Source organism: Oryctolagus cuniculus, chromosome 13 (genome assembly GCF_964237555.1).
Source record: "Oryctolagus cuniculus chromosome 13, mOryCun1.1, whole genome shotgun sequence".
Taxonomy (NCBI): Eukaryota; Metazoa; Chordata; class Mammalia; order Lagomorpha; family Leporidae; genus Oryctolagus; species Oryctolagus cuniculus.
In genome coordinates, this window is record NC_091444.1 from 98,163,036 (window position 1) to 98,177,802 (window position 14,767).

The 14,767-nt window shown below is 43.3% G+C and overlaps 1 protein-coding gene across 2 annotated transcripts in view; it reads left to right on the forward strand.

Moving 5' to 3' along the window:
• Nucleotides 1-14,767, forward strand: part of LOC127489251 (ankyrin repeat domain-containing protein 26) — a 235,550-nt gene that overhangs the window by 41,731 nt on the left and 179,052 nt on the right. Inside the window, exon 4 of one of the 2 annotated variants that reach the window (XM_070056031.1) lies at nt 10,598-10,778. The exons of the other annotated variant lie outside the window; for it this stretch is intronic. Coding sequence (XP_069912132.1) covers nt 10,675-10,778 — 104 coding nt within the window. The 5' untranslated portion in view covers nt 10,598-10,674. The remainder of the gene's footprint in view (nt 1-10,597; nt 10,779-14,767) is intronic. 2 annotated transcript variants of the gene reach the window in all.

Sequence of the window (14,767 nt, forward strand, 5' to 3'; positions counted from 1 at the left end):
CGCCGGCTGCAGCGCTCCGGCCGCGGCGGCCATTGGAGGGTGAACCAACGGCAAAGGAAGACCTTTCTCTCTGTCTCTCTCTCTCACTGTCCACTCTGCCTGTCCAAAAAAAAATTTAAGGTGAAAAAATTTCACATATTTTGTGTATACAGATTTAAGAGCGTGGTAATAGTACCCACCCAATCCTCTGTCCTGCCCATGTTCCCACTCTCCCACTTTTTTTCCTTAATTTTCTTTAATGTTTACAGTGATCTACTTCCAGTTTATTTTATATTCGTTAGGTTAGCCATACACTAAGTAAATAATTCAACACACAGAAGGAATAAACAATATTCATCAAAAGTACAATCATCGAATCAACGAATTTCCAAATGTCAATTTTACTCATATACTTACATTTATGATACCCTATTAGTTACCACAGATTAGGGAACACAGGGTATTTATCTTTTTGGGACTGCCTTATTTCACTAAATGTAATGTTTTCCAGTTACATCCATTTTATAGCATAAGATGGGATTTCATAATTTTTTATACCTGAGTAGTATTCCACATTATATAAATATACCACAGTTTCTTTATCCAGTCATCAGGTGATGGACATCTGGGTTGATTCCATATCTTAGCTAGTGTGAATTGAGGTGTAATAAACATGGGTGTACAGATAACTCTTTCACAAGCTGAGTTCATTTTGTTTGGGTAAATTCCCAGGAGTGAGATTGCTGGAGCATATGGTAGATCTATTTTCAGGACTCTGAGGCATCTCTGTAATGTTCTCCAGTGGCTATAGTCGTTTATACTAACACCAGTAGTGGATTAGGGTACCCTTTTCACCATATACTCAGCAGCATTTAATGTTTGTTGATTTCTGTATGATAGCCATTCTAATAGGGTGAAGTGAAACCTCATTGTGGCTTTGATTTGCATTTCCGTGATAACTATTTTATATGTGTCTGTTGGCCATTTGAGTTTCCTCTTTTGAAAAATTCCTCTTCAGGCCCTTCACCCTTTTCTTAACTGGATTGTTTGTTTTATTGTGATTGAGATTCTTGAGCTCTTCATAGATTATGGATGTTAATCCTTTATCAGTTTCAGAGTTTGCAAATATTTTCTCCCCTTCTGTTGGTTTCCTCTTCACTTTGTTGGCTGTTCCCTTTGCAGTGCAAAATCTTAGCTTAAAGTAATCAAATTTGTCTATTTTTTTTTTATTTCCTGTGCTTCTGGGGTCTTTTCCACATCAGTGTCTTGCAGTTTCCCTAGTATTCTTCTCTAGTAATTTGAAGTTATCAGGTCATGGATTTAGATCTTTGATCCACTTTGAATTGATTGTTATAAAAGGTGTAAGGTAAGGGTTTGTTTCACATTCCACATGTGGGGATCCAATTTTCCCAGCACCACTTGTTGAAGAGACTGCCTGTACTTTCTTCAGGTATTGATTCTAGCTCCTTTGTCAAAGATTAGTTGGATGTAGATGTGTGGATTGTTTTCCAAAATTTCTATTCTGTTCCATTGGCCTACATGATTATTTTTGTGCCAGTACAAAGCTGTTTTGATTACAATTGCCCCGTAGTATGTCTTGAAATCTGGTATTGTGATTCCTCTGGGTTTGTCTTTGTTGCTTAAGATTTCTTTAGCTTTTGGGATCTCTTGTGTTTCCATATGAATTTTAGCATTTTATTTCTAGATCTGAGAAGAATGTCATTGGCATTTTGATTGGGATTGCATTGAATCTGCAAATTGCTTTTGGTAGTATTGACATTTTGATGATGTTGATTATACCAAACCATGAACGTGAATGATTTTTTCCCATTTTTAAGGTCTTCTTCTATTTCCTTTTTAATGTTTTGTAATTTTCATCAAAGAGCTCTTTGGTTAAATTTATTCCAAGGTATTTATTTTTTGTAGTTTTGTGAATGGGATTGACCTTACAAGTTTTTTTCTCAGCCATGGCATTTTCTAGTATTCATAGGCTATTGATTTTTCTGTGTTAATATTATGTCCTCCAATATTTCCAAACTATCTTATGAATGTCAGTAGTGTCTTAGTGGAATCTTTTGGTTCCCCTATAGATTTCCGTCATCTGCAAACAAGGATAATTTGAGTTTGTCCTTTCCAGTTGATCCCTTTGATTTCTATTTTTGCCTACTCGTTCTGCCAAAAAATTCTACTGTATTGAATAGCATTGGTGAAAGCAGGCACTCTTGTCTGGTTCAAGACTTTAGTGGAAAAAGCTCCAACTTTGCCCCATTCAATATGTAGCTTGCTCTGGGTTTGTCATAAATTGCCTTGATTTTGTTGAGAACTGTTCCTTCTATATGCAATGTGCTTAAAGTTTTTATTATGAAAGGATGTTGTATTTTATCTAATCCTTTCTCTGTACCTATTGAGATCAACACATGGTTATTATTCTTCAGTTTGTTAATGTGATGTAACACATTTATTGATTTGTATTTGTTGAACCATCCCTGCATACCTCAGATAAATCCCACTGGTTCAGGTGGATGATGTTTCTGTTGTGTTCTTGGATTTGACTAGCTAGTATTTTGTTGAGGATTTTTGCATTAATGTTCGTTAGTGATATTTGTCTCTACTCCCCGTTTGTTGTGTCTTCTTCTGGTTTTGGAATTAAGGTGATGTTGACCTCATAAATAGTTTGGGAGTATTCCCACCCTTTGGCTTTTCTTTTTGGAAAGATCTTTACTACTGATTCAATATCCATCTTGGTTATCAGTCCATTTAGTTTTTCTGTGTCTTCATGACTCCATATTGTTATTTTTTGTTTCAATTTTACATATTTCTTCTCTACTTTTAATTATTTCTTTCCTCCTACTAATTTTAGTTTGGTTTGTTGTTGTTTTTCTAGGTCCTTGAGATGTGCTGATAGCTCATTTATTTAATGCTTTTCTAATTTCTTGATGTAGCCACTAACTGCTGTAAACTTCTGTCTTGACACTGTCTTTGCTGTTAACATGTTTTTTTTTTTTATTATTTTTTTTTATTTTTATTTTTTGACAGGCAGAGTGGACAGTGAGAGAGAGAGACAGAGAGAAAGGTCTTCCTTTGCCGTTGGTTCACCCTCCAATGGCCGCCGCGGCCGGCGCGCTGCGGCCGGCGCACCGCGCTGATCCGATGGCAGGAGCCAGGAGCCAGGTGCTTTTCCTGGTCTCCCATGGGGTGCAGGGCCCAAGCACCTGGGCCATCCTCCACTGCACTCCCTGGCCACAGCAGAGGGCTGGCCTGGAAGAGGGGCAACCGGGACAGAATCCGGCGCCCCGACCGGGACTAGAACCCGGTGTGCCGGCGCCGCTAGGCGGAGGATTAGCCTAGTGAGCTGCGGCGCCGGCCAACATGTTTTGATATGGTTTACTGACATATTCATTCATTTACAGTAACTGTTTAATTTCTTTTTTGATTTGTTATGTGATCCACTGTTCAACAAGGAATGTGTTATTCAGTCTGCATGTGTTTGCATATTTTCAAGAAAACCTTATTGTGTTCAGGAAAGAGTCATGATATGGTTTCATCTTTTTAATTTGCTGAGATTTGCTTTATGGCTTATCATATGATCTCTCCTAGAGAGAATTATATGTACTGATGAGAACAGTGTGTATTCTGCAACTGTGGGCTGACATATTCTGTAGATATCAGTTAGGTCCATCTGATCCACAGTGTAGATTAGTTCTGTTATTTCTTTGTTGGTTTTCTGTCTGGTGATCTGTGCATTTATGAAAGTGGGTAGTTGAATTGCCCTGTTACTATTGTATTGGAGTCTACATCAGCCTTTAGATCAATTAACATTTGTATTAGCCAGGTGCCCTGGTAGTTTAGTGCATATATCTATCTTCCTGTTGAATTCACGCCTTAATCATTATTCAATACCCTTCTTTGTCTCTTTTAAGAGTTTTTGTGTTAAAGTCTATTTTGTCTGATACTAGTATACACACACCTGTTAGATTTTGCTTTCTGTTAGCATGGAGTATCTTTTTCCATCCTTTAACTTTCATTTTGTGTGTGTCTTTTTTTTTTTAAGATTTATTTGTTCACTTGAAAGTTAGAGTTACACACACACACACGGAGAGGGGCCTTCCATCCGATGGTTCACTCCCCAATTGGCCACAACAGCCGGAGCTGTGCCAATCTGAAGCCAAGAGCCAGGAGCTTTCTTCCGAGTCTCCCTCACGGGTTCAGGGGCCCAAGGACTTAGGCCATCTTCCACTTCTTTCCCAGGCCACAGCAGAGAGCTGGATTGAAAGTGGAGCAGCTGGGTCTCGAACCAGTGCCCATATGGGATGCCAGCGCTTCAGGCCAGGGTGTTAACTCACTGCACCACAGCACCAGCCCCATGTATATCTTTTTTTTTTTAACAAAGATTCATTTATTTATGTGAAAGGCAGAATTACAGAGAGGTAGAGGCAGAGAGAGATAGAGAGGTCGTCTGTCCTCTGGTTCACTTCCCAGATGACTGCAATGTGCAGAGATGAGCCCAACCAAAGCTAAGAGCCAGGAGATTCTTCTCGGTCTCCCATGTGCTTTTAGGGGCCCAAGGACTTGGGTCATTTTCTACTGCTTTCCCAGGCCATAGCAGAGAGCTGAATTTGAAGTGGAGGAGCCAGGACTCCAACCAATACCCATATTGGATGCCACTACGGACGGTGGTATTACCTGCTATTAAACAATGCCAGCCCCTTGTGTGTATCTGTGGTGTCTGGTCTTGTTTTTTAATCCATTCAACTAATCTGTACTTGTTAATTGGAGAATGGACCATTTACATTCAAGCTTACTATAAAGAAGTAACGACTTGGCCCTTCCATTTCCCCATAAGTGTTCATATTATTTGCTTTGGATTTCCTAGGAGATTTTCTGCCTTCACATTCATTCATACATAATGATAACTAGCTGTGTTTCTGTATGTGGCATATCTTTAAGCATCATTTATAGGGCTGGACAAGTGGTGACAAACTTGCAATTTCTGTTTGTTAAGGGAGGTTTTTATTTCAACTTAATTCACAAATGAGAACTTTGCAAAGTAGTATGTTCTGGGCTGACAGTTTTTTTTTTTGTTGTTGTTTTTGTCTTAAGACTTGGACTATCTCTCCAGTCTCCCCTAGCCTGTAGCCTTTCTGGTGAGAAATCAGCTGTGAGTTGACTGGAAATCCTCTGAAAATGATCTGGCATTTCCCTCGTGCACATTTTAGAATCTTTTCTTTGTTTTACTTTTGAAAGTTTGCAATGTGTCATGATTAAGTTCTGTTCTTTTTTATCTTCTTCTTTTTTTTGTTTTATTTAAGTTATACAAATTTCATATATATTTAATATATACAGATTTAGGATCATAGTGGGACACCCTGCCCATCTGCCCTCCCACCCACATTCCAACCTTTCCTCCACCTCCCTCTTAGATTCCCTGATCATGTCTATTAGGATTTCTATGTGATCCTTATACTGGGATGTCCCTTTCTTTGTCCAAATTAGGGAAGTTTTCTGTTATTATTTCACTGAATTTGCCTTCTCATTCATTCTCTTTCCACACATTCAGGAACTCCTACGACCTATATGTCGATTAGTTTGATAGTATCCCATAAATCTTGACCACTTTTTAATTTATCTAATTTATTCTTTTTTTTGGTCTGATATTTTCTGTGATTTTTCATCTAGCTCAGATACTCTTTCTTCTGCTTCACTAAGTCTGTTATTAATAGTTTCCTCTGTATTTTTATTTGAAATGTTGAACACTTCATTTCTAATATTTTAATTTAATTTTGCTTTAAAATCTCAATCTCATGGGAAAATTTTCCATCCATATCATGTATGGATTTTGTTTACTCATGAATTTGCTTCTTATTGCTTCTGAATAATCCTATGATCATTCTTTTGAATTCCATTTCAGGCATTTCCTCAATCTCTTGGTCTTCACATTCTCATATTGAAGTGTTGTTACGTTCCATTTGGCGGAGTCATGTTATCTTTGTTATTCTTGTTTCTTGAATTTATGCATAAGTTTTCATGCATTTGTGGAATTACTTGTTGGTTTTCTCCTCTGATACATTGTATGTGTGAATTATGCCTCTGTGGCTTAATGTAATGTCTGCTATTTCAATGAAAACCCAGAAGCATGTGCTTGGTGTGGCCAGGGAGTTCTACTCAGTGCTCAGGGTGAAGTGAGACTCCAGGGTGACACCCACGTTGGGTGTGGTAGATCTCCATTGACGCAATGACAGCCTCACCTCCTGTCATCCAAAGTAATCAACGCTCAGGGTTAGCCCCCAGTGTATACACCCCTCATCCATGGTGGCACATGACCCACACAAAAGATATGTGCAGTCCTCACTGTGACCAGGGGACCCTTTGCAATGAACTACCTCAGGTGATCAGGAGCTCTGATGTGAGACACAGGGATTGCCCAGAGAATCAGCTATACCTCACACCGTATCATGCAGTCACCGAATTCACACAATCACAGCACTCAAGGTCCTCATAACCACAGGGTTCAGAAGATATGCTCAGCCCTGGAGCTTGCCCCTTCCACAGAGTACGGATGCAAGAAGTTCGCAGAGCCAGCTATTTGTGGGTGCTTTATCTTGGCAGTTTGGGCCCCAGAGCTTGTGATATATTGAGAGGATAGAAGTACCTCACAATCCTGCGTGGGTGTCCAGCACCTTGTTAAACCCTCAGCAAGACTCAAGTCAGTGGGGCAACACAGTATTTTCTCTCTGCTAAAATCCCCTTGTTACAGGCACACACAAGAACCACCACAGCCTCTGCTGTGTCAAAATGGTGCTTTCTCATGGACATCACTGTGATTTAGTGGCTTAAATCAGTCTGCAGGGCTCACATCTGATATCCGCTCCAATTCAAATACTAGCTAGTCCACTTCTGACCCAGCTCCCTGCTAATGCTCTGGGAAAGCAGTAGAGGACGGCCTAAGTGCTTGGGCCCTTGCCCCTATATTGGAGACCCAGAGGAAGCTCTGGACTCTCAGCTTTGGCTTGGTCCAATCCTGGCCATTCTCACCATTGGAAGTGAAACAGCAGATGGAAGATCTCTTTCTCTCTCTCTCTGTCTCTCCCTCTGTGGCTTTCAAATAAATACATCTGTTTTTAAAAAATGGTATCTTCTCTCCATCAGCTGCTGGGTGTCTTTGTTGGGAGATGAGAAAGAAACCTGCTTCTTTGGCTGGATTAAGTGGCTACCCTCTCCCCTGCTCACTCTCCAGGCTGGAATCACGGGAAGTGTGGTCTGAAAGGCTCTCCCTCTGACAATATCACAAGTGGCATGGGCTGCCACAGAATGCTCTTACCTCACACCCCAAAGCTGTCATCTCCTCTAGCTCCTAGCTGTGGGTATCGTGTGTGGTGTCCATGCTTGTTGCTACCCACCCGCGGCTTCCACATTGCTTCATAGCCTCTTCCTTCTGTAGCATGTCCACCACAAACTTCCCTCCAGCTCTCCCCGGGAATGCACTTCCTCTGTTTGTCTTCTACTATTTCCCCTTGGTCAAAAATAGCACATCTTTCCCCTATTCATCCATCTTGGAATCTCCCCCATGACACACCATTCCATTTGCTAAATTAGTTGGAGAAATTGATTTTACCAGAAAGATTCAGAAGTAATGGAGCATTATATTCTAGTGAAAAGTTTAGACATAGAATCCTTAAACTTCAGAGAGTCAGTGAGGTTGCAACTCATATCCATAGCCAGAGACAGAATTAGAGGGCTACAAGTCCTAGCATTTCTGTGGCCTGTTTAACTTTGGTTGTTTGATTTAGCAACCTGTGCCTGGGCAAGAGAGGAAAACACCCAATATATTTACCTCCCCCTAGTTAAAACTATATTTGTCTGCTTTGTCTCTAATTACTCAAATATGTTCTCTTACACAGGCATGGTATTTTTCTGAGTGATTTTTTATCATATTTTTATATTTCTTTCCCCTCAAGGTCTCCAAAAAATGACCTAGTTGATAACAGTGTCTCTTGTGTTCAGCTTATTGTCTGATTTGAAAGGAGTGAGGAGCTTTGTCAAAGGTGTCAACGATGGCCAGCAGGGGGCACCAGAACATCCACCTGTGCAAATCCTGCTCTACTGTATGGACCACATCACTTTTCCAAAAGTCAAGATCTCAGATAGCCAGCTTGAGTGGAGGTTACAGCCAAATAGAATGGCTTGCTCCCGAAGATTTGTGAGTTCCATATTTTCTTCATGAAATCATCTAAAGTCTAGCGGACTTGTTGGCATTTTTGTCGTTCATGTCCCAATCATGTCCCCCTGCTGACAATATCAGTTTTGAGAAAGAAGGGTCCAGGAAAGAAAAAGGCCAAGTAGATAACCCTGAATTTCCCAAAGCTGCTTTCACAGTCACTTTCTGTTTTTTTTTTTTTTTTTGGTAAGATTTATTTGTTTATTCAAAAGGCAGAGTTACCTAGAGAAAGGGAGAAAGATCTTCCATCTGCTGATTTACTCTTCAAATGGTCACAATGGCCAGGGCTGGGCCAGGCTGAAGCCAGGAGCTTCATCTGGGTATCCTACATATGTGAAGGGGCCTAAGTACTTAGGCCATCCTCTGCTGCTGTCCCTGGTAGATTATCAGGTTGTTGGAGCACAAGTGGAGCACCAGGTTTGAACCATTATCCATGTACGATTTTGATTTGCAGATGGGGTCTTAACCTGCTATACCACAACACCAATCCCCACTGTTAATTGACTGAGTGAGAATTGGCAAGATTGTTAATGTCACTGCAGTTCTCGGTGTGAGTGTGCGTAGGTATTTTATTCAAGACCCAAGTAGTGTTGATACTAAGAGATCCGTCATTTTGCCCTGTCATGTCTGGTTTGCTTTAGTAATAACCTCTCATTCTTTAATCAATTTTACTAAACAAGATATTCCATAAAATAGAGGATGGAGAGAGAGAAAGGGGGCATGGAGAAACCTGCTTGGTGATGAAACTGGTATTCTGTAGCTTTGTGTGGAATGGGAACTTCAGCACAAGGTCAGATAAACACAGGCAGGGAGGTGAATGGGCAATTAATTGTCAGCTGCACTACTTGTTTTCATGGCTTAGAAACTCATGCCATGGGGCTCACTGGGTTGCAGTCAGTTAAGAAGCCACTTGTGATGCCAGCATCCTGTATCAGAGTGCTTATTTGAGTCCTCACTATCTCTCTTCTCATTGAGTTTCCTGCTAATGTGCTTGGGTAAGCAGCAGAAGGCGGCACAAATCCTGGGACCCCTATCACCCATGTGGGACACACAGATGGAGATCCTGGCTTCTGGTTTTGGTCTGACTCAGCCCTGGTTATAAGCTGTTTGGGCAGTGTACCAGTGGATGGAAGAACCTCCCTCTCCCTCTTTTCTCCCTCTCCCTTTCCTTGTCTCACCTTTCTCTGTCATTCTGCCTTTTAAATGAATAAATAAATCTGAAAAAGACCCTCATGCCTTGCTTAGTAAAAATGACAGATAGCTGACCTTTTTCTGTCACTGGTAAATGTTCTGTGGCCCTTTATGGAACCTATGCATTTTATAGCTTCTCTAAGTCTCTCCTTTGCAACTGGCCTGTACCTTGATGGATTTTATGTATGGGCACCTAGCTGAATGTCCAACAAATACACCCTTCAATGCATGCTATATGATCCCCATATGGACACAGATGTATACCACAGCAAAATGGTCCACCCTTGGGATCAGTGCTTTGAAGAGATGCTGTGGCAGGAGGCAGACTCCTGGCTGTTTGGGAAGGCCCTTCTTGTCATGGCTGTCTGGACAAGTTCTGAAGACCAAGGACCCTTGGCCACCACAGATACTTCTCAAGGGTAAAGAGGATCAAGGGAAGGACTTTCTAATGTGGCAGGGCCAGGGAAGCAGCCTGGTTGGATCTAGTGGGATTTTGGATGTATTATGAAGAAATGGTGTGGGTTCAGTCTTCTATAAGGCTCTTGAGATAAGATTCTCCACATGCCAATATCTGGAGAAATAGGGAGTAGATACCTGTTAGTTGCTATTTGACTGGAGCATAGAATACTCTAACCAAATAGATACCTAATGCAGCTATATGTTTTAAGGGATCTTAGCAAGGTACTCTATGTGTATGCACACTGAGTCTTATGGAGCCATCCTGTGACCTTGCAAACTCATCCATACTGAAGACCGCTTTAACACTGACTAGAGTTTCCAGGCTGAGGCTCCCAGATTCCTTTTGCCCAGGCTTACATCCTCCTTTTATAATGCTAGCTCTTACTGTTCCAAAGGGAAGTAATAAGGTGGCTTCCCTGGGCCTTTGATTCCATGTTGGTCTGTATTCATATGCCACCATAACAAAGTAGTACCAGAGATGGTAGCTTAAAAACAGAAACTGATTTTGCCTAGAAGTCCAAGATCAAGGTTTTAGCAGGGCTAGTTGCTTCTGAGGGCTCTTGGAAAAAGGCCTGCACCAGGCCTCTCTTCTTGTCCTACAGTTGGCCATCTCCCTGTGTCTCCACACTGGCTTCCTACTATGCAAATCTCTGAATCCAAATCTCATTCTTTAATAAGAACACTCATGTTACAATTGGGCTCACCTTAACTTATAAATAATTGCATTTGCAATGACTCTGTTTTCAATTACAGTGACATTCAGAGGCCTGGATGGTTAGGACATCAACATATGAATTTGCTGCTGGGCACAACTCAACCAGTGATGTTCCATGAAAGAAACTACCGAAAAGGAAAAAGACCAAAGCAAGATTTCTAAGTGGTGGGATTTAGAAAGAAGGGAAGAGATCTACCTTAGGACATTAGCAACAAGCTTGTAAGTTCTCTCTCTCTCACACAAGGCTCTACCCCCAAGTCACACTGTTATACACCCTGGTAGGAAGTGGGCTAAAAGAGGGAGCCACTCGCTAGCTGGTGGTTTAAATATGACTCTGTTATAGGTGAGGATGCTCCCTGACCCCACTTATTTCTTAGAAAACAAGAATGTGAGCGTCATTCATCAAGCAGATATAGATAGGAGGCTGCTACATACCAAGTCCTTCTCCATCAAATATGCTTGCCCTAATGGAACTTGCCTTCTAGTGGCAGAAGCCAGAAATAAGCAATAAACATAATAAACAAATGATAGATTCATAGGTACAAAAAGAAGAGACTGTATGGATTGTGCAGTTGTAGTTGGAGAAAGACCAACCTGAGGGGGTCAGATGTGAGCAAAAACTTGAAGGTGAAAAAGAGTTTGTCTTGTGTGTTCTGCCGGGGCATGGGAGGAGCCTTTGCCAGCTGCAACAGAGAGCAGCAGCTTCAGAAGGCCTCTGTGGCTAGAGGGAAGTGAGCAAGGAGGGGAGGTGCAGGAAAGGAGGTCAAAATGTGATGGGAGAAGGGTCACGTCGATCATTGTGGACTTGGCTTTAGCTGGGTGTGTTGGAGCAGGGTTTTGAGCTAAGCAGCAACATGTTGTGTGACGTGCTTGCGAAGGCTCACCTTGGGTGGTCTGGAGGACAGACTCCAGATGGCGAGGGTGAAAGCAAGAAAACAGTGGAGAGGCGCTTACAGCACTGCAGAGGAGTGGTGCCATGGTTTGGTGCCAAATGGCAGCATTGGAGGTGGTTCTTTGCTTGAACTGGTCATCCTTACCACAGTTTCTTACTTCCAAGGCATTGAACCAAAATTGCCTGAGTGCATCCTCCTTCATGAATGCTTTGTTCTGGCCCTCAAGCAAGATCTGACTCGTGCTATCTAGAGTGAGTTACTGTGGTTTTCCCTTCTAGTCACTGCTGAAGAGCCATCTGTCCATTCCAAAGTTGAAGTTGTACCAGGGGTAGCATTTTTTTACAATATTGCAGGAGTACTTAAGGGAATCCCATTTCATTCCTAACCTAAGATGAGGCAGTTGTAAGCTCCTGGGTTAACTCAATGATACTGTATTTTTGCTGTTGTCAACCATTTTGTCACATAAAACTTTCTTGTAGGCACTATTCCTAATGCATGGCTCCTGAGCTATGGACAAGAAAGTTTCCATTGTGCACACGTATGTTGTTGTAGCAGTGCTTGGTCTCCGCATTGTGTGAGATGTTCTGTTGGAACATCAAAAATTAGTCTTCTCGCACCTATGCCAGTTCTATGATTCAGACTTCTAGTTCCTTTAAGAGTATGAGACTGGGCCGGCGCCACAGCTCACTAGGCTAATCCTCCACCTTGCGGCGCCGGCACACCGGGTTCTAGTCCCGGTCAGGGTGCCGGATTCTGTCCCGGTTGCCCCTCTTCCAGGCCAGCTCTCTGCTGTGGCCAGGGAGTGCAGTGGAGGATGGCCTGAGTACTTGGGCCCTGCACCCCATGGGAGACCAGGAGAAGCACCTGGCTCCTGCCATCGGATCAGTGCGGCGCGCCGGCCGCAGCGCACTGGCCGGCCATTGGAGGGTGAACCAACGGCAAAAGGAAGACCTTTCTCTCTCTCTGTCACACTGTCCACTCTGCTGTCCACTCTGCCTGTCAAAAAAAAAAAAAAAAGAGTATGAGACTGGAGGGATTGCATGCTCTGTAAGATTCTAGCAGATGTTTATGTAGCATTGTGTGCCTGTATGCATTCAGGATTATTGTACATATTCAAATACTTCCTATAGGGGAAGGATGGGAACATGAGACAAGTTGATGTTCTCAGTTTAAAAATCTAGTGGTAGAGCTTGGAGATTTTTTAAAAAGCTATTTATTTATTTGAAAGAGTTATGGTGAGAGAGAGACACAGAGATATTCCATTGGTGGTTCACACCCCAAATGGCCAAAATACCTGGGGTTGGGACAGGCTGAATCTAGGAGCCAGAAGCTCTGTACAGGTCTCTCACTTTTGTGAGAAGATGGCACTTGGGCCATCTTCCACTGCCTTTCTCAGGGCATTAGCGTGGAGCTGGATTGGAAGTTTTAGGAGCCCGGACACAAACCAGTGCCTATATGGAATGCTGGCATCAGATTTGGTGGCTTTACCCACTACACCAAAATGCTGGCCCTGAGTTTGGAGAATTCTTGGGAGATCATGGTCCTGCTGTATTCTGGTAGTTATTGGAGGATTATTCTCACAGGAGTTCACGTTCTTGCTGCTTGGAAGCTGAGGTCTGAGGACATGGTGTGGACAGGGCTGGGACCTTCTGAGGCCTCGCACCTCCACAGGTACATACTGGCTCTCACTATGCCTCCACCTGCTCATCCCTGTGTCTGTGTCAGAATGTCCTCTGCTTCTGGGACAGAAGCCACACCGCCTTAGGAATCACCCATGGCCTCACGTTGAGTGTCTCCAAGTGCAGTCACCTTCCGGGGTACTGGGGATTAGGAGACATAACTCAGGGAGTGACAGTATGTGACTCTTGCTGTTTTATGGCTCAGATCATCCCACGTTGGCCTAGGCTTCCTCTGCATCAGCTCTGGTGCCCCTCCTCAGGCCCCCTTCAACTGTGGGCATTTTCTCTCTGGTCCCAGACTGTTCCTGTCCCTTCTCTAGCCCTAACATCATCATTTCCCCAAAGAATCCTCACTGCTTCCATTGGATGGTGGGAGCTGCCTCCCTTGGGGCAAGTCTGTGATCTGGGGGTGCTGGCATCTGTGAGGGAGCAGGGGAGCGGGGCTTGAATGTTTTCTTCCCAAAGAAACCTTTTATTTAATGAATACAAATTTCGTAAGTACAACTTCAGGAATATTATGATTCTTACCCTCATACCTACTCTCCCACTCCCACTCCCAACCCTCCTCTTCCTCCCTCTCCCATTCCCAGTCCCATTCTCAGTTAAGAAAAAAAGCCAATAAACTATTCCTTGAATATGACACAGGGGGCTGGCACTGTGGTGTAGCAGGTAAAACCACCATCTGCAGTTCCAGCATCCCATATGGGTGCCAGTTCGAGTCCCAGCTGTTCCACTTCTGATCCAGCTCTCTGCTATGGCCTGGGAAAGCAGCAGAAGATGGTTTGGGTCCTTGGGTCACTGCTTCCACATGGGAGACCCAGAGGAAGCTCCTGGCTCCTGCCTTAGGACTGGCACAGCTCTAGCCATTGTGGCCAATTGGGAAGTGAACCAGCAGATGGAAGACCTCTCTCGCTCGCTCTCTCTCTCTCTCTCTCTCTCTCTCCAGACTCTCCCTCTCCTTCTCTCTCTCTGTAACTCTGACTTTTAAGTAAATAAATAAGTCTTTTAAAAAAAGTGCCATAGTACTTAGAACCAAATTCTCAATATAAAAATCACAAGCAATTTGACCTTTGCCCCTAATATTGCTATTCATTATCATAAACTATATGGATGGAAAGCAGCATTTCATTCATCTTTCAAATTAAATTCTTTTTCTCACCAGAGACACTAAATACTGTTTACTATGTCCACGGATCACTAGTATACCTACAAACACATACATATCCCAATTTAAAATTAAGTTCAGTGTTTTACTGTTTTGCACTGGCCCCAGAAGCCAGTGGAGTGGCAGCACTAGGTCGAGGCTGCCCCCTGCCTGTCACCTCCCTGCAACCATGTGCCTGAGCCCAGGGGAGAGGGGCACATGTGGCCCATGGGTCGAGCCTCACCAGGGCCCAAGCCACCTGGAGACACAGCCCACTATCTCCTGAGCCCAGGGGAAAGCTGTGGGGCTGCCCTGCTGGGAGGGGGCGGCCGTGCTCCCTGGGGGGCGCCCTCCTTCCCACTTCCTGGCCCTCTCACTGCCTAGTTCTGCTGAGTCCAGGCCACAGGAGAAAGTGGTGCAAGAAGCACTGCCTGGCGTTGGGGCGTCCTCCATGGCTCGGAGGATGGGGTCTTGGCCAACCAGGAGTGAGAG